The following is a 20,377-nucleotide window of genomic DNA, read 5'->3' as shown; positions in this document are numbered from 1 at the left end:
TTTTTTCATTTGCTTATGCATCTCTCTCTCTCTCTCTCTCTCTCTCTCTCTCTCTCTCTCTCTCTCTCTCTCTCTCTCTCTCTCTCTGAAAAGTATGATGAGAAAAATGGAGTGAATGGGTGGAAAGAAACAGCTAATGTTAAGATTTGAGCCACAAGACTGACAGGCACAGAAAAGAAATGTTGAGAAGTGACTTTGAAATGAAAATACACAAAAAATATATGCTTATGTATATTTAGCCAACTCCGCTGTTAAATTGACATTGGTAATGGTATACATGTGGGTAAAATATCCCCTCATATTTATGCATGTCTTAGACAGTGAAAAGTGTTCATTTGTGTAATGTGATACAGAAGATTTATTCTCACTACGTAATTGGGCGGCTACTTGGAAATCTTAGCTTATTGATAAATAATAATGCCAAGACCAGGAAGAACATTCTTTATTATACAAGCTTTCAAGGTATAAAGCCTCATCGTCAGGCTGAAAAATTTACAAGGATGAAAAATCACTGAAGTTACAATAAGATGAATTAATTACGAAAATCTTCAGTAAGAACACTAACAAAGCATAAAATGAACAGGAAATGCAAACTGAAGAAATTAATCACAAAATAAAAAAAAAGAAAAAAATGATTGTGAACATTGTTCGAAAACAATTAATCAAAAACAATTATTCGAAAACAGTTATTCGAAAAACAATTATTCGAATGGAAAATTGTTCGAAAAAAAGTTATTCGAAAGGACAATTATACGAAATGGTAATTATTCGAAATGTAAAATTCTTTATTTAAACAAATGTGTAAAAAATACCAAAAAGGATGAAATCTTTTAAGTATGAATGTTATTACTAAAACTATTAAAATAGATTCATGATAAAACAGATTTACTTATAAATGCAAGTTATGCGCTACAGCGCGCAAATACTCTAATACTGAGTACTCTTCAAAGGTTGCCACTAACTTTTTTATCCTTTCATTCAAGTCATGATATTTCTTGGAACTTTTCACATTTGTGCTTCCTGCTCTTACTTTTGCAATGTAAATTTCTTGTAAACCCTGCTCTCTTTTTAAAGCATCTAGGAACTTCCATATTGTTGGATGATGAGATGACATTTGCTGCAAAAAAAGCTCTGTGCCATCCTTCAAGTGCGTTGTTAGTCCTAGGTAAATCAGTATTGACTCTCTCAAAACAAGACCACATACTTATTTCAAACATAGGACTACATCGATGACGTCTTGAAGGACGACCAATCCATAATCTTTAAAATAATCTAAAATAGGATTTACATCTTGAGGATATATATCTGAATCTAGTAAAGCTTCAAATGATTCAGTAACTATGAATTGGATTAGCTAAGCCTGCTCTTTCTTTTTGTCTTACGTTGTGAATAGTTCTTTTTATAGAGCTTATTTGTGGTAAAGCTTGCGCGGCACTTTCACTTAATTGCGATGCAGCTGCAGAAATGACATACTGTGGAGAATCACGGCTTTCTTTCGCATCACTTTTCACTTTGTTCATAAAACTGCGCACTTCTGTATTGACAGCATCACCGGAATGGTTATGTTCACGAGGAACTTTAATCACTTCACCATCATTGGTAATTGTTAGGCTTTTGCAATACGATGCGAACTTATTGCACTTCCAATATATCTTGTTACCAACTTGCTTGTCTTTCACGAATAGGAAACCATCGATTTTAAGCATAGGCTTGCCTTTTTCACTTGAAATGTATTCGGCCATCACTGAAGGGCTGCAGTATTCCGAAGAAATGAAGTCCTTGGTGCTTGATGTCCTTCACGACGTTTATTACCACTAAGAAAATTGGATAACGTTCAAACAAACATTTGAACTAAGAAAATCGGATAACGTTCAAACAAACATTCAAACAGTTACTTGCCTATTTGAACAATTGCTTATTAGAGTAAGGTTCAAACAACATTTCGAATACTTATCCTTTCGTATAATTGTCCTTTCGAATAACTTTCTTTCGAACAACTTTCCATTCGAATAGCTGTTTTTTGAATAAATGTTTTCGAATAATTGTTTTCGATTAATTGTTTTCGAATAATTTTCATGATACGGGAAAAAAGGCAAAACATGAAAATAAGTTGAAATGTAAACAAACTACCACACCCAAAGTAAAATGGCTAAGGAAGGAAGTTGTGTACCTGCTATGAACTATGAAATCACATGATAGGTAGTTGAATACTAGACGAGTTGTTGTTCAATTTCGATTTCATCCTCTTAACAACCAACGACTGAAATGGAAAGGTCCAGTCTATTTTGGAACACAAGAGGTCTTTGTTAGAAGTAGGTCTCCTCTTTCTAAACCACCTTTTTCTGCCGTAAGGGAACAGTTTAGCACAGGACCATCCTTTCACTGACCTGGATTTTAGAGCACTGTCTTCTTGTGATTTAAGTTACTGCTGGTTAAAAAAGGATGTAACGTTGTTTTTTTTTGGCATGGGAAAGTAGAAAATTGACTGAGATGTCTCATTGGCAGTGATGTTGATTGGTGTTTCCCTTTGTTGTAAGCTAGTTATTTTTATTTTTATTTTTATTATTTTTTTTTTTGTCAAGGTTACATAGCTGCAGTGTGGAGGATCATGTTGAGGATGGCTCAGAGCTTTGGGTATACAGTAGACCCCCCCTCCCCCCCAAATACTTTAACCTCTGTAAAAATGCTTAGAACTGCCTATTTTGATAGTTAAAACACACAAAAAACCTCTAAAGCTGCTTATACCCGAGTTTTTTAATAGTCTTTTCGCAAAAGTGCAATTAGTCATGAAAATCTGAAAATACAGTAGTTTGTGAATATTTCTCTGTGAAAAATACAGCAAATGGGTGAAGTTAACACGAATAATGGGTATATATACGGTCCGAGAAAAATCCAGTAATAGGCGAGTCCACGAATAGCGGAGGTCAACTGTACTGCTGATGCATGCCATCAAGGGCTACACGCAAATATGCTCCCAGAGAAACAACGAGAGTATAAAAAATTATGCTTGAAATTATTGCCATTGAGGCAGCTACAATGTTAATGCAACATTTATGATTATAATAGTGATGGTAATAGTAGTTTTACAAGTTAGAGTAGTAGTAACATTCAGGAAAGTGTTTAACGTTCATGAAAGTGTTTACTGAATGAATAGAATGAGTTCATGAAAGTGTTTACCAAATAGAATGAATGTTTTTAGTTTTAGTGAAAAATGATGAACAGAGGGAAAAATATTTAAGCTGGAGAAATGTGAATCCTTGCAGGGAAGGGACCACCGTACCTGGTTTTTTTAAGTTTTATCACAAAATATGCATTTTATGATGAAATTGATAAAAGAAAAAAAATGGGAATTTGTGGATATTACTCATAGAAAAATACTGCGAATAGGCAAATTTTCCGCGAATGTGAGAGTCCGCGAATACGGGGGTCCACTGTATCTCAGAAGGCCAAAAGCACTAGTATAGTGAATGCTCATGGGCCAGTAGCCAGACCCAAACACAGTACCCCAAATAAGATGATGCAGACCTAAACACAGTACCCAGAATAAGAAGATCCTTCCCTCTCAGACAAACTTTTCAAGGCAGGATAATTGGAAAGGGGAAGATGTCCAGAAGATCCAGGAATGCAAGTAAATAATCCTTATTGCTGAACCTCCACACTGACTCCACCCTCTCCATCTTGAAGGGAAATTTATGCAGCATATTTCAAGGGATAATGTTGGTGGTTGGTTTCCAGCTGCATGTCCCTTTGGCCACCATGATTAACTAAAAAGAGAGAATTGTCCCATACCTCTTCAGTTGCTTCCTTTCAGATAATTAAACTTACCTCATTCCCCAAGGTCTGATGCTTAGTAGGATCACAAGAGTTGAAGGTGATGGTATTTGTGTTGAAGGGCATACATCACCCACGACTCCAGTGTCTTACCAAGATCACCAGAATCCTGAGGCACCTCTTTCTTTTGGGGGGAGGGGTTCACCATCACTGGGTGAATGCCCTTCTACCACACAAAGGGAGACCACTGCTCTCCCAGGGGTAATTTGGGTACTGGTGTTTTAAGGGGCATCATTAAGTCCTTGTGTTTTTGAGAAGTATAGTGTCTTTGGCCATATTACTGACATGCACTTCAGTTGTGAGCAAGATGAAGAGGTGCTATCCATATTGAAACTGGCTATTGTTTAGGTAGCTTCTCATCTCTTTCAGATCCTTCACAAAGGTCTCTGGGAATAAGAATTGTCTAGCAAGTCAGTGACACGTAGTTCTCTTGAATTTGCTGATAAGATGGTTGGGCCAGTTCTAGAACACAATCCTATCTCATTACAGAACTTGCTAAGAGATGTAGATCACCATCAAGGGAAAACTACAAGACCATCTTTGAAGGTACTAAGTGGTATTAGCTCTTGTTGGGGGTGGTAATCCTGGCCAATTCCTCTCCTCTCATCTTTTTTGCATTGTTGCAGTGGATCATAAATGAGCAGCATGTCAACCTGCAAGTTAGTAACTTCATCAGTGGGTCTTAGATTTGCTTGTGTTTCCTTTTTCTGTGGTTAAAGTTTTTTTTTTTTAATTTGAAACTTGCAAACCCAGTCTAAGGTTTTTCAAAGAAGAATTCTATATCTTGCAAGGCCATGAACCTTTGTTCTTAGATGGTACTTTTCAAGTGTTGGAAGCTGTTGTTGTGGTTAGCATTCTGGTTTAAGGGGTCCTTGGAGTAGATGTTTGAAGATCTGTCAGCTAACTGTCTTGGTTGCAGATTGCTTGAGGAAGAAAATTTATGTTACTATTTGTTTGTAATTCATGAGCTTGGCTTGCTAACATAGTAGTAAATGAGAGTCAGGAAGCAAGTTGTTACAGATCTGGCAAATCCAAGGAGTACTTACTGTGATTAGTACAGATCTGGCCAATCCAAGAAGTACTTACTGTGATTAGTATCTTCCAGATTCTTATAGGAACCACAACAAAAGATACTAACCCTATTTCTGTTATGAGAATGAGGGAAATCTGTGACCGAAGGCTTTCTGAAAGTAATTCCCCTTTTGATAGTGCAGTGAACTGTCGCTTGTCCTCTGTCTTCACTGGTCACTGGTGGAAACATTTTAGCCATTGCCCTTGGAGCAGCTGAAATCACTGCTCCTTCCCAGATTGGAATAAGATTCTGAAGAAGGTGATTGAAGAGAGGCCTATTGAAAATGGTCATCTAACCTCAGTATCTGTTGAAGAGGTGTTGGACTAAACTATGGCAGTGACATTGATACTTTTGTGATGTTCAGGTTGATAAGAATGTTGCGTGCTGAGTCCTGGCAAAGGAATGGCTTCAGAAGTAGTGGCTGCAGTAGTGGCTGAACCTAAGATGAGCTGTTATAAATTGATTCGGATTCTTTAAGGTTTCAGAAATTGGCAGGTTGTCAGGAAACATTTTACTGGTAGCAGAGCCATCGGTGACCATGCTTGAGACTGATTATGAGAAAAATCTCATTGTTGGGTATGAGATAGAATAATTTTCCACAGATCTTACGTTGTTTTATTTGGGATGCTTTGAGAGAAGTCAAAGTGTGGTTAGTGAGCAATTGAAAGCAGAAGGAAAGCCCCAGTCTAGGTTGATAAGGTGAACAGAGTGGTCCTCATGAAAGCAAGTTTTGGAGTTGGACCACTCAGCAACAAATGTGGCAGGCCACCCCCTAATAAGAAGAGGGCATAGTGGCCTTGTGTCAAGGCATGAATGGAATGTCAATCCTCAAGGCTAATTTAGACGGAGTGATGATCATTCCTGTCCTTGGGGAAATGTAGGAGACATTTGAGAAGGCACCTTGCCTGACAATTGTTTTATTTAAAACCAATGAAGCTGAATAAATGCAGTCCTCTTATGTGAAATTGTTTTAAGATTGGTTTACACTGTCTATCCTGAAGGGGACTAGGATTGTGAGGCAGAAGAGAAACTTACTGAATTGAAAATTGCAGATTGCCTTGCCAAGATCATCAGCTTCTTTCTACACCAATGCCCCTGGTGGGAGAAAGTGTTCAATGGGATCTGCGACTTGAAGCTTCAGAAGGTCTGCAAAAGATGGGAGCTCAAACAGATTCTAGCAGTTTGCATGGCAATGGATTTCAACTTCTGTCCCATTGCCTTCATTAAGGCCTCCTGGAAGAGAAAGACATCCAAAGCATGAATCACTAGCTAGTTGTGAAGGTCCATCAAAGAGAGGAGCCCTGGCAGATCTCTGAAGGTCATGTTTCAGCAGGAAATTACAGAAGTTCCATGTGCAAATGAGATAGTTTTTGTTGGCACCTGATGACTTTTATGGGAACTATGAAAATGGTGTGGGAGATATATGGAAGATAAAGTACATGAAAGATACGAGTGATGGAATTTCAGACACCATTTGCATAACTGCATTGGAGGTGATGTGTATGTATAAAAGAATAGTACTCTTTTTTTTCGTACTGCTTGTTGCTGACCAGGCTTCTGTGCCTTTGTTTTGACTTACTTATGCTGTACAGTTTTTTTTTTTTTTTTTTTTTTTTTTTTGCAATGCTTTCGACTAAAAACATTGTACATACACTAGATACATCTTTTTGTACTGCTTTCTCATTTATGACATGTTCATACTGTTCTGTGCTAGGCACTGTAGCTATTTTCAGCTACACCAACATTCCCACCTTCTTGCGCTTTGCTAGGTGGTCCCTGGTATCTCTGGTTTGACTTTTCCGGACTTAGCTACCATATCTTTTGTTATATCTTTGTTACTGTTCTGCCTCCACTTGGTAGTTTGTGCCTCCAGTAGTCCTAGGTTGCCTTTTCCTATTTGGTTCTACTTCATAATAGTCCAGGTAGAAGTTTGTGGTTTCCTGAAGCAAAATATTTCAAAAGAGGATTTTCTTAGGATCCAAACTGCTGCAGGGTTGCTTGTTTTACTGCTTCATGTACTTCCTCTGATTGAGACTGCTCCTCATCCAAATCTGCTGATTGCTGTTGTAGTAAAGATTCCAGTAATTCCGTTGCTGAATAACCACTGGTTCCATGGAATGCAAAAACACCATTCAAACAAACAAAACCAGAAGCAGAAGCTTGTAGCTAGTGGGTGCTCACATCTTAGTGAACAGGTTCTTTAGAAGATCCTCTACTTCCTCCTCACTGATATATCTTGCACCTAGTTGCCTTAATAGAAAGTAGGCCTCATCTCCTGTGACCCTGGACTGGAGGTCAAATGGTCCTCAGTTGAACACAACTAAGACACCCACTCTGTACAGAACTCATAAGACCACTAGGCCCACTTTACCTCCATTTACTTAAGTTTCTTATAAGATAGCTTGCTTTTAGCTTTTTCGTGACATTGGTCTGGTCAGATTCTCTGACGATGATAATGAATTAACGGCCAAGGCAATTTTGGAAAAGTCTTCCTTTACAGAGGTCACAAACAGGATATCAGTGACTTTCAGTTTGCTTGCGGCACAGAGTAACTTCCAATGTTAAAGTGTGACCAAAAGATGCTTTGGGATACATTTGTAGCAAAAATTTTTTATTTTCTGATTGCCATCACAACAAAGGACAGTCAAGTGGAGATGAGCTACCAGTGTCTGTTTCATATGGGATTGCTGTGTTTAGGCTCAGCATATGTCCTTGCCTCTGGATGGTGTTGCTAAAGGACTCTGTATCTTTCATTGTATCTTCAGTAACACACTTGTCTTTTATGACGTGATGTGACAGATTTCTTTGAGAGGTCTTTGCCATTGTTGGCTGCCAATGACTGGATAACTGGACTACTCACCATCAGTGGCCCCATTGCAGAGTTGGTCAAGACTGTGGCAGTGGTTGTAGAGGCCAGGGATATGGTTTGTTCATTTGGCATGGCTTCAATCATGCAGCTGAGGAGCGTGGTGTATTTCCTGGCACCAATTTTGTGATCAAGTGTTGTGTTGCAGAGTCACTAAAGTTATTTGTGACCTGTTGTCGTAGGCATCTAAGGATCTTTGGATTTTTCTGACCTGTGCCTGCTTCCTGAGAAGTTGCTTAGGGAACTATTAAAGAAGCTGATGACGCTGTGTAGAGGACAGCAATGACCAACCCCAGTGTATAAACCTCAAGACAGCCAGTGACTCCAGGGAGGGTGTGTCATGCTTCCTCCTGCTTTTTGAACAGATCAAGGCAGCTCAAGACCTCAGCAGCTCCCTCCTAGAGGAGGCTAATACTACAAAGGAGACATTGGTTTACCTTTTGGCTGAGTAAGGAATGAAAGGTTAAGCAGTCATCTGCCCATGGGCAGTAGTGCTGATAGTGGGTAGTTGTCTGAGAAATATTGGAGATCCTGGTGGGAGACAAGGGTCCATTGGTAATTAACACTCCCTTGTTACCAGCTTGTCTTTTTCAAGAAAAGTCTGCCTTTCATATTGCACAAAGTGGATTATGGGTCATGTGGTGTGGCCTGAAGAGGTTCAAGGCCTTGAACAACAAGATGCAGGTGATTTAAAGAGTGCAGGACTTTTTGCCTGGATTTTTCAGTTCCCAGCCCGGCTTTGGTCCCCTAAGCCACAGGAAGTTGACATCTGACCATCACCCCCCAGACTACTGAGATAGACCCTGCTGCAGTTTCCTGTTATGGGTGGAGACACTGTATTGTAATTAATGCAGAGGTAAGTCAGGAAAGGGAACTTCTTGGCAGCTCATGATTTGTACTGTCACATCCAATTCATCTTTCACTGAGGAAGTACTTCACATTGTGTGGAAAGACAAGGTATTTTGAGTATTTGTTGTGTGACTTGTCCCAGCGAAGGATCCCAAGTTCTTCACCCAGGGTTTGGTACCTGCTGTAGCCTGGATGCACAAGTCCAGAGAAAGGGTTTGGAGACAACAGGGAATTTGCCCATTCTTGCAGACAGCTGTGAAATTGAGACGAAAACTAAGTTTTTTATTCAACTTGTATCAACTCCTGTGCCTGCTAATTGAAGCTGATTCCTGATGTGAAGGCAGTGTGCCTGGTCTGATAGAAATTGACTTGGCAGTGTTAGTGTAACCTTCAATGAGCAGGATCAGGAGACTGCTCTTGGTTCTCCAAACATTCCAGTGCCAACCAGGTTCTCCAACCAAGCTACTACAATCCCTGATCAAGTATTATTTACACAAGATGCAACCCTAGCATCTTGTGGTTTTGTTTGTTGGTAGTCTGTGGCTCTCCCAGATGCTTCCCCTGTCTTACTCCCCTAGGAGTTTCTGGTAGATTTGAATTTGTTTCAAGACTTGGGTCATGGTAGGGAGTTAGGCATTCCACTGACCCCTGAGACCCCAGAAGTTATGTTGTTGGGCACATTGATGTACTCTGTTCTTTGCTGTTTCTTGATCAACAGACAATGAACCCTTGGTCAGTAGGAGACAGGAATTGTCACATGAACTTCCTAGAACTGAAGTCTTTTTCTTCACTGTCAATACTTTCACTGAATCTGTAGAAGGCAAGGTTGTCAGGTGGACAACAAAACTCCACCATGGCCACCTATTTCAGAAACAAAGGAGGAACAAGATCTTAGCCTCTGTTTTCTAGCAATGAAGATCTTTGTGAGATCTTTTGGACTGCAGAACCGGACCCATCTTCCTGGAAACAGATGTCATATTTGGCCCCTGGGATGAATTGAATGTTTACAGCCTCCCTCAATTTTACGTAATAATACTAGTCTTTTCCATATCAATTAAGGTGAAGACAAAATAATCGATGTTTCCCCCGTGGACCTACATTGATACTACTGTATGAATCATTCTTCAGATATTTTGTTGTTGGCTTATGGATTTCTGCTTGATTTCTTATCTTAAGGACTCAAGAAATAAATCATTCACACCAGGAATCTGTTGGAAAATGATACTGACTTGTATTTCTCCAGTGGGTGTCATGCAATACAGTGGTCCCCCATATTTGCAGGGGATGTGTACCAGACCTCTCCCCGCCAGTAGTTGGAACCCCTATAAAAAAGCGGCCCATTTTGTTAGTTAACCAGTAAACATTTTTATACCTGGTTTTTTTAATATTTGTATCACAAAAGGCATTTTATATGATACTGAAAAAAAAATACAGGAATGTGTGGATATTTTCGTAGAAAAATACTGTGAATAGGCAAATTTACCATGAATAATGGGGGGGAAATGTTCCGGAGAGAAATCCGCGGATGTGCGAGTCTCCGAATCCAGAGAATGCGAATAAGGGGGGTCCACTGTAATCCTATGTTACTAAAGTATTCCATTGATATGCAAATTGTTTCTGATAAAAGTTTAACTGCCAGCCTGGCATTCATTTCCTGAAAGCTGTTGAGCTTCTCAGTTCCAAAGGTCCTTCATTCCTCGAACTGTTGGACTGTGGAGCAGCCTCCCTGAGGATGTTGTTTAGTTAGAACTTCAGATGTTCAAGGGATGATGGAATGTATTACTAGCCTAGTACTATTTTCCTTGCATTTTAATATACGTATTTTCATCTTTTTATTAATCATTTTTATTTTTTTTAATAAGTGGGATCTCTTATTTATGTATTTCCCTTTACCTCCTATTACTTCTTATTGAACGCCACATTCTCTGGAAGTGAATTTCAAGTCAGTATCCCCTGTTGGCTTGTTCCATATGAATAGGTTTCATTTTAGGAATAATAATAATGATAACGAAGCCACTTTTATTATTTGTTGTTTTGAGAACTTATGCACTCTTTTGAAGATCTTTTGAACTTTTTATAATTAATTTCCTCACTGACCTGCAATTTTCATCACTTAATTTTTGTTGTTACAAGTGCAGTCTAGGAAATATGTCATAGCTTTACAATGTGGAGTATCAGCAGTTATAAAGATATTTCTGGAGAGAGTTGGATTTATAAAGAGTGACGTACCCTTGCAAATGCTGAGTGTATTCCACATCTGAATATTTATATGATTATGAATATTAAAATGGACATATTGGAAAATCAGCTTTCTCATATATTAAATATATTGAAAAGAATTAGGGATCCTCAGATCACCATCTGAGTAATGATATATAAGTTGCTTCTATGAGCTTAGTATCCTGCTAACAGGGTTTCTTATAGGCTGCAGATTCTCAGGTTCAAAATCTATCTTGTCAGTCCAGCAAAGTACTTGTGCAAGGTAAAGGAAAAGGACATGTACAAATTTCCCTCAAATTGTCATCAGCTTGGGCTTGGGCTTCAGAGAGTTAATGTTCTACTAAAATCATTGTTTCTGCAGAATGCAGTAGGGTTCTAATTTAAGCAGACTTTACCACCAGAAAAAAATAATCTTAATTAGAAAAAGGCAAATGCAAATATTTTCCTGCCAATTACCAGTATAGTTTGTCAGTTAGTGAGAAGTGTGTTGCCTGACCTTGGCTGAGTTGAGTTCTTGGTGGCAACCTTCAATTTTAACCTTCAATTTTAAAATATGGGATGTGCAGAAAGTGACAAGGTTTGGTCTTTCTGTAAAAAAGAGAAAATGCACTTGGTAGAGAGAGAGCACTTAGGACATTAAGAAAAAGCTGTGAGAATCTCAGTTGGATCTTCGAGTTTCATATCGTAGAGCAATGCATATGGAAATTTCACTATTAAGTGGTCCGTTATAAAGGCTCAGTATTGAGAAGGAGATTGTCAGATGAAGAATGCAGGTTGGTAAGGAATGATGTAAAAGGGAAAATGCCTTGTACGCAGGTATCGTTGCCAGTGCACCACATACTGTGGCCATTATTTGAGGTTCTTTGCAGCAACCCTTCAGCCCCTAGCTGCAACCCCTTTCATTCCTTTACTGTACCTCCATTCATGTTCTCATTCTTCCATCTTCCATTCCACCTTCTCCTAATAACTAATTCATGATGCAACTGTGAGGTTTTCCTCCTGTTACACCTTTCATTTTTGTTTTTTTGTTTTTTTACTGTCAATTTCTGTTTCAGCACTGAATAACCTCATAGGTCCCAGTACATAGCCTTTGGCTTCAATCCTATACAGGCAGTCCTTGGTTATTGGAGGACTCGGTTAAGGGCAATCCGGTTATATGGCGCTTGTTTAGGGCCATAAATTTGGCGATTTTTGGCACCATAACGGGTGAAGTTTCAGTTATGGGTGCCATAAGGTGCCAATAATAGAATTATGGTAACAGAAGAGTAACAGAGGTGTAACAGAGGCACCATTAACCAAAACTTGGCGCCATAAATCGCCAAGTTTCATTTAATGGCGGTTTCCGCTTGTCAACACCCATCCTTTCTCGGCGGATTGCTGGTAGCGAAAACCGCCATTAACCGAAACTGCAATTTATGGCTCTTCTGGTGCCAAGGTTTGGTTAATGCCGCCGCACATAACTGGTTAATGGCGCCTGTTATGGTGCCATAAATTGCCAATTTTATGATGCTAGACAATCGCAATAAAACTGGATTGCCGTTAACCAAGTCCGCCGATAACCAGGGACTGACTGTATTCTATTGTAGGGAAAATTAGATTATTCTGAGATAAGGGGAGCATCTTATCGAAAAACAATGGAAAACAAAAAATAGTAGAAATTGAACTTCTACCTGTGTATGGCAGTCAACAATTGATATCACTAACATTAAAATCCTTTGTAGTTTTGTAGTTATAAAGGATTTTTCACCCCTACAAACTTGGCTGTAAGGTGCACATTCTAAATGACAGTATTTTGATCATTACAAGTTTTTATTGGAAAAGGTGCCCTCAAATGTGATGATTCAAGCACCTCTTCTGGTCTGGATGATGGCAAAAGCAATCAGGAGAGGTTGATTACATAAGTTTTTGTGCAGCTTTTATGAGCAGCAACGTCTGTGCATTTCTTAGAGTTTATGCAATCTAACATTTGAAATTATAATTCCTAATGATAACTCTGGATGAGGATTGACTATTACGCAACAAATGTGAGTTGGAGGACAATAACTTTCTGTCATGAAACCTGGAAATTTGTTTACATACGTTCATAAATGTATAAATTTCTTAAATACAGTTGATCCCCAGGATTTGTGAGGAATAAGAACCTCAACCCCTCATGTATAGCTAAAATCCGCGAATTGATGACACCCCTCTTAAAAACGTTTACAACTTCCTATTTTAATAGTTCAAATACCAAAAGCCCTTTTAAAAATTCTTATACATGACTATTTTAATAGTTGGTATCATTAAAGATGTGTTTAGTTTTGAAAATATGAAAATACAGTCATTAGTGAATACACATTTCTCTGAAAAATTTTGCCTATAAGGGAATTTTCCGTGAGTAATGTTAATGTACATTCCACAAAAATCCTCGAATGGGTGAAGCTGTGGATTCACAACCAGTATTTAGTACTCAACATCATAGTTATTAGGGAATAAATCTGCATCACATGGAGTCTAATTGATTTAGTAAATTTTAACTAACTTGCTAATAGTACACCATTGTAACATGTTAAGGGAATAAATACTACACATTTCACCAATGCAACAAAAGGCCGCCTTTCTTGACAACTTAATGTTTATTAATAAATTAATTTTAAGATGTATTCATATTTTCTCTCAGAGTGTTTTAGTGATATATGGGAAATATAACCATCCGTATTATTGAAATGAGACTTGGCCATTCATTCAGGTACATAATATCCAAGCAGGAAAGAAAGGAAAAAGCCAACCGTAAAAACTAAAAAGGAAAAAGCCAACCGTAAAAACTAAAATATCATAATGGGTTCATAGGTGGATGACAGTGGCACAAAGTAAAATTTTTCAGAAATCAGTATCTTGAAATATAGCCCGTATAATTTAGATTTTTTAATAAAAATTTGACTGATTTGCAAGAAAATGATAGTGCTAACTGGCAAAACTGACAAAAATTGGTTTTTGTTCAGTTCAGAATACTATTATCCAATTTTGTCAGAAGGAATTTCTTTGGATATATATATAACACATTTTTGTGTTAATTGATTACTGTATTAATAATTATATATTGCAGTCCTACCTTTAAACCATTTTCATCTCAGGACTAATTAATCCAACAGTTTCATTGTCAGATTATTCATAAATCAGATCTTTGCCCCGTTTCCTTATTAAGTTTAGCGGTTCTGTAGTTTTATATAGTAGTAGTTCTAAAGAGGGTTGACAAAAACCAAGGCTGAATTTTTTTTGAGTGACTTAGCCTGAACTTCACTAAATCAAAACTTATTGAATAGCAAACCCCATTCCATTTTTCCACACCTTTTGTTTTAGTGGCAATAATTAATTTGACTAATACTCGGTGCATACTGTTAATTTTGCCTGGAAGCTGTAGTACTTTTTTCCATGACTTGGAAAAAGAACTGTTTCTATTCCTGGAGTATTTTTCTTTTGTCTAGATAAAGATTGTTAACCCGGGAACTGCCTCATTCAGTGAATAATTTCTGAAAGCGGAATATGTAGAAATGGTGGTGGAAATGTTTACAGTATGGAAGCATAGAATGGAGAGGGTGTATTGAAATTCAGTGTAAGCAGAACATATTAAGGTGATTGGAAAGGAAGACGAGGAACAAGCACAACCAGGAAAGTGGCCATGCAATGGTGTTTAGATATGTGTGAGGTTGAAGTCTTTTGTGTACTTTTTGTAAGAGCTGATGTTGCATGAGATTGTCAGGGTTGGAAAGTATACATTTAGTAAAGGTTTTTCAAGAAGAAAATGTATTATACCAGAGCATTTGGGAAAGAGAGGTTAGTTTAAAACCCTTGGAGATAGATCAGGAGATCTTTAAAGGATGGACCATTTCTGGTACCTAAGGGACACTGGACTGTCAATCAGGGGTTGAGAGATCTGTAACGAAGGGATTGGGTGTATCAAGAGTGAAATGAGAGTAAGTGTGCCGTTATTAGAGAGCGCAAAAATTTTGGCTCATTATATAAGGCTTTTATTAACCTGTCACAGAAACGTGGCTACGGGTAAGGGAAAAAATGGATATTATGAAAGGTATGATCACCAAACGATAAGTTTTGTTGCCAGATGTCGATTAAAGCTAGAATGAAGACTATTAATGCTACTTTACATAAACATTTATGCATTAATCCTTTAATCTGTTTTATGTACGTAATATCTTTTACTCATATAATAGTCACTTGTACTGAAATATATACTATTGTATTATCTTGCTAAGGTCATGTTTTTGTTTCTGTTAGTTATGAGGATTGAGTAAGAAATGTTGTGGGGTTTTAAGACACTTTAGTGAGAAGGTCTGTCATGACAGGCAACAATTAAATTTGGGGAGACTTGGGATTGTATCTATATATAAAGTAACTGAGATGGACCTTTTGATGAGTTTTAAACTAGTAATACTCATTGAGGTTTGTTGAAAAACAAGGCTGTCATATCGCACATATCACTTAATTACCTATGCCATGGAGGTTAAGGTATTTTTTCCTTTTTTTTTTCAACTAGACTGTTTAAAAGTGGTGGTGCGTAAAAGTTTGACTAGAGGTAGGTCTCATGACTGGTTATGAGTGAGTAGATTTTAGGAGAGGGATTGGAATAAAAGTGTTAGTGATGATGACTTTAATTTTTTTGGGTGGATTATTGATGGCTTTTGGTGTCAGGGATTTGGTTTTTGAATACAGGCAGTCCCCGGTTATCGGCGGGGGTTCTGTTCCTGCGGGTGTGCCGATAAGCAAAAACTGCCATTAACCGAAACGTGGTGATTTATGGCGGTGATAACCGGTTATCGGCACCATAAGAACCCTAATGATGCAGAAAACCAGAACTCGTCACGTTGTGGTGCCATAACTTGCCGATTTTATGTAGACAAGCGCCATAAAACCGGATCACCGATAACCGAGTCCGTTGATAACCGGGGCTCTGCCTGTACTCATGTTTGTGTGTTTTTCAGCTTGTGCTGTTGTTTCCCTCTCATTTCCTGCAGATACTATTAGTATTCTGTTTTTTGAAAGACTGGCTCCTTAATGACCTTTCTGAGAATGACTCTTTGTGATAAGTACGTATACGTACTTTATGAAAGTAAATGTCTAGAGGCTGTTGGGTTTTCAGTTTTAGCAATACATAAACAATTTTTGGTACTTCTTCTGGCCACTGCAGAATTTTGATGGTATAACAGAGTTCTGTTGCTATATACTAAACTAAGGTCTTGTAATTTATTAAATCTAATACAGAGTGAATATTGTGTTACACACTTGTCTGTATGATGAGTTCTCATATTTGAGACATAAAGATGATTAATCATATTTGATAATGTTCTGAGTTATAAGTAGTTGTGTTACAATATGTTTTCTTTTTCTCTTTCAGAAAACAGAAAATCCAAGAAACCTAAATTAGAATCATCTCAGGTGAGTTGGTCTATTGACCTGTTATGTTTTGTCAAGAAAATGTGGGTGTAACCATTTCATGCAAGATAAACAGCATACTAATTTGTTTTTATTCCATTATATTTATCTATTTATTGAAAATTAATCATAGTTTCTGCGCAGTATAATGCATACACACTGAAGTTATATTTGTGAAAATTAGAAAGATTAATATTTTGTTAATATCTCTTTAAATAATGTTCTTCCTTGAAAAATGAATACTGAAAATATTTTGTGATGGGTATGGTTTCATTCAAGCTTCTGCTGGCCACATGTTTGCAGTTTATCTTGGATGTGAATGTTATACATTATTTTCCACATTATATTTGTTTTATAGAATGCTTTGTAAATTTTATTGAAAACTGGTTGTTTCTATTTTATTATACTAAAAATGTTAATTCAAAATTAAGTTCTATATCATAAATTCTAGAGTATCTCTTGTTCACAAAAAGTTTAGGTCTCTCCTCTCTCTCTCTCTTGGATTACTATTTTGCTTATATAGCAATGATACTGCTGTTTCTGATACATAAATTTACTTTTTATTGCAATTTTAATGGTTACTGAGGATTTTTTAAATTAAATTAGCAGTTGCTAGGTATCCTAATTTGTGTAGCTTGATATTTTTTTTTAATTCAGTACTACAGTGGACCCCCGGATTCATAGGGGATGTGTACCTCCCCCCCTCCCCCGGCTAATAGCTAAAATCCATAAATACTTAAAACCCTTCTTAACAATGCTTAGAACTGCCTATTTTGATAGTTCAAACACAAAAAAACCCCTCAGAAAATGCTTGTACCAGAGTATTTTAATAGTTTTATCACTAAAAGTGCATTTAGTTATGAAATTGACATGAAAATACAGTAATATTTCTTAGTGAAAAATACCTGGAATATGCAGATTTTGTGCAAATAATGTGTTTATAAGTTCCATAGCGAAATCTTTGAATTGCTAGTCTGCAGATCCGTGGGGTTTACTGTAATATGCTTGAATATTAACTGTTGACATTGCTGTAACAGCATCAAGGGCTTATTTTGTGTGAAAATATTGAAGCTACATTTCAGAAAGTGATTAATAAGTAAAAGATTTGTTAATGTACTTTACAGTAAAAATATAGCAGTATCTTGTTATGTGGCAATCAAAATTTTACCATGAGTGGATGATATTTATTCTTCTAGTATATTGATTGTATAGTAAATGATGTTTTAATATTTTAGGATTATATAAAACATACTGGGACTTTTCAGAGCTTTTAATTGAAAATTATGTTTATTTGCTTGTATTTTATTATTTATTGTTGGTTCAGTTTATTGTGAAAAGAAGCTATTTTATTCTACAAATACGAAAGAAACTTTGTAGTTCTGATGTTTATATGATTTTAAGTACATTTCTTGCAACATAACAAGGTTACATTCATCAAAAATGTATTGCAAGGTGATAGACTGTATTATAATCAGGAATTAAGTGGAATTTGTTCCTAGCCGCTCATGAAGAATATAACATCTTCCTAAAAGAGGCCCCTACAACTTTAAAGAACTCTTTTTGTATGTTCTCTCACATGACTTAGTAATGAAAGGAAAATAGGCACAAACAGTGAAGTGATGAAACACTAACCGAGTAATGGATAGGGTGAAGCACAGTGGAGGTTAACCTATTCATCTGATAATGTAGTGATACTAACTTATCGTATCATTACCCCACAGGGCATTTGTTAATAGACAATGGTAACGTTGTTCTAATATTTCTCTACGTATAAGCATACAATTGAAAATGTATAGCTTGCAATTCAGGACTTGTATGTTTTTTTTTATAGGAACACCTGTATGTTTTCAAAACAACTACAGTATTAAGGTTCACAAATGGTAAATAATGCAGATCAATAACAAATCACCATTAGATTCCATAAGCAGTCTTAGGGGATTTTATAAAGATATTTGGTAGGGAAAAATAACGATGTGATTTTTTGCCCCATGGATAATTGAATACCTCACATAAACCAGTATCTCTGTTTGTGCGCACACGACAACAGATTCTCTGTTATCGTATCACTTGCATCTCTCAGGATTCACCTCTTACCTCTAAGCTATCAAGAAGTGCAATATGAAAAAGAGACTATACACCACATAGTAAGCGAATGTCCAACACCTGCACAGAACTAGTACAAATAGAGGTATGATAAAAGAGGTATGATTCTGGAACCTGTTCAAGAAACACCAGCTAGCTTGCAGCAATAAGTAGTGTGACCAACCTGAGTGATAGAAAATGATCAGGCAAAGATCCTTTGGGAGTATGGTATGAGAACAGATAGGGTGATATGTGCCAATAGACCAGATGGGACTTTGATTGACAAAATCAAGAAGAAAGTATCACTCATTAATGTCAAAATACCATGGGGCACCAGAGTACGTAGATGAGAAAGAAACAAAACAAATTGATAAGTATTAAGACCTGAAAAAAGAAATAAGAACGATATGGGATATGCCAGTGGAAATTGTACCCATAGTCATAGGAACACTAGGCTGTTCAAGCGCCATAAAACCAGATTGCCAGTAACCAAGACTGCCTGTACTCACTGTGAATTAGCCCATCCACCAACCAAAACCATTTTTAATATTTTTATGATGGTGCCCGTCCATTAAGGTTAAATAGTCCTTACTCCTCCCAGAGGATGTTGTGCAGTTGGAACTTTGTTCAAGCGAATATGCAATGCATTACCACCCTAATACAGTTTAACTTGAATTTTAATATTTTATATACATTTTTATTTATTTATCAATTTGTTAATTTATGTATCTGTTTTTCTAATAACTTATCTCTTCTTTCTGTATTTCTCATTGCCTTGTTTTGAATGAGCTCTATATACTTTGAAGCTTGAATTTCAAGTCAGTGAGTGGCCCCTGCGGGCTTGTTCCATATGAATAGGGTTCATCTTCTGAATAATAATAATGATAATAATAATAATAATAATTTAAAGTGTCTAGTGTGTATGGACCAGTATTGCTTTTCTGACCTAACTTGAGAGATATGCAATGAGTTATCTTTTAGTCAGTAGTATAGGTCCACACAGCATGCCTACATGTTGCAGTTTGCATCCTTGGATGGCTAATTGGCAGATGCACTTCATTGCTCTGTTTCCACAGAAGCAAGTTGCAAGTTCTTTCAGATGAGGCTGCCACTTCTTCCATGTCATATTCCATTGTCACAAGGCTTATTGCCTTCCCGGTAGGCCTTCTTCTAAATCCACGCCAATTATCTACTCTCGGGAGAGGACATGCTTCCATAGGTGTCCTGCAACTATCCCTGTGAGGGATCTGCATGTCTGCTTCTTGTATACTTTTTCTGTTTCTCCTTTCCGTCCTAGGTTAGGGTGTCTCCATCCATGGCTATTCTTGCTGCTAATGATAATTACACTAACATGCTAAGGTCAGTGGTTGCGTTTTGGTTTTAAGGCAAAGAAATTGGTGTCTGCTTAATATGCCGATGCTCTTCTGGTGGTGCTTCAATTTTATTCTTCTGCTTCTGCTTGCTTCAGGTTCTTTTCAGTTGTCACTTGCCATTCTTAGATGTAGGCCTTCCACTGCTGTCTCATCCAATTGTCTATGACTCCTTCCTCACCACCCTGCAAAGAGATGAGTCAAGAAAGTGACTTGCATGCTGCAGAAAGGTGCCTATAATTTAAAGAGTGACCATCTGAGTCGCCTGATGCCTTTTCATGTTGAGACTGGAGAGTCGGTGCAAAGATTTCATAGAAGACATCCTTGCCTTTATAGACCTGGGGGACATACACTTCCATATCCCTATTTTCCCAAATCTGGGAAGTGTGGGACCACATGTTCTTGGTTTGGGGCCTTTTCTTCAGCCTGTGTATGGTCCCGCGGGCCTTCGTCAGGATTCTTGGCTCAGTAGCTACTGAGCTGCTTCATTAGGGCTTGTTTTGGTTCCTATCTAGATAACTGGTTGGTACTTGCATTGTCAGAGGAGTTGAAGAGTCACCTGCAGTTTTTCAGACTTTTTATTGGTTCTTTGGGTCTGCAGATCAACCTATTGAAGTCAGATTTATGGCCATCATGGGAATGTTTTTTAAACAATCACAG

General features: G+C 37.5%; 1 protein-coding gene across 4 annotated transcripts in view; it reads left to right on the top strand.

Annotated features, from left to right (window-relative positions):
- LOC135217171 (bromodomain testis-specific protein-like) overlaps positions 1-20,377 on the top strand; it is a 193,883-nt gene that overhangs the window by 99,099 nt on the left and 74,407 nt on the right. For all 4 annotated transcript variants that reach the window (XM_064252894.1, XM_064252892.1, XM_064252890.1 and 1 more), the window contains one exon: positions 16,228-16,268. In XM_064252894.1, the coding sequence (XP_064108964.1) occupies positions 16,228-16,268 (41 nt within the window). The remainder of the gene's footprint in view (positions 1-16,227; positions 16,269-20,377) is intronic.

The sequence above is a fragment of the Macrobrachium nipponense genome, chromosome 7 (assembly GCF_015104395.2).
Source record: "Macrobrachium nipponense isolate FS-2020 chromosome 7, ASM1510439v2, whole genome shotgun sequence".
NCBI classification, from domain to species: domain Eukaryota; kingdom Metazoa; phylum Arthropoda; class Malacostraca; order Decapoda; family Palaemonidae; genus Macrobrachium; species Macrobrachium nipponense.
Note: the sequence above shows the minus strand (reverse complement) of the source record. Positions and strands in the feature narration are given on the sequence as shown.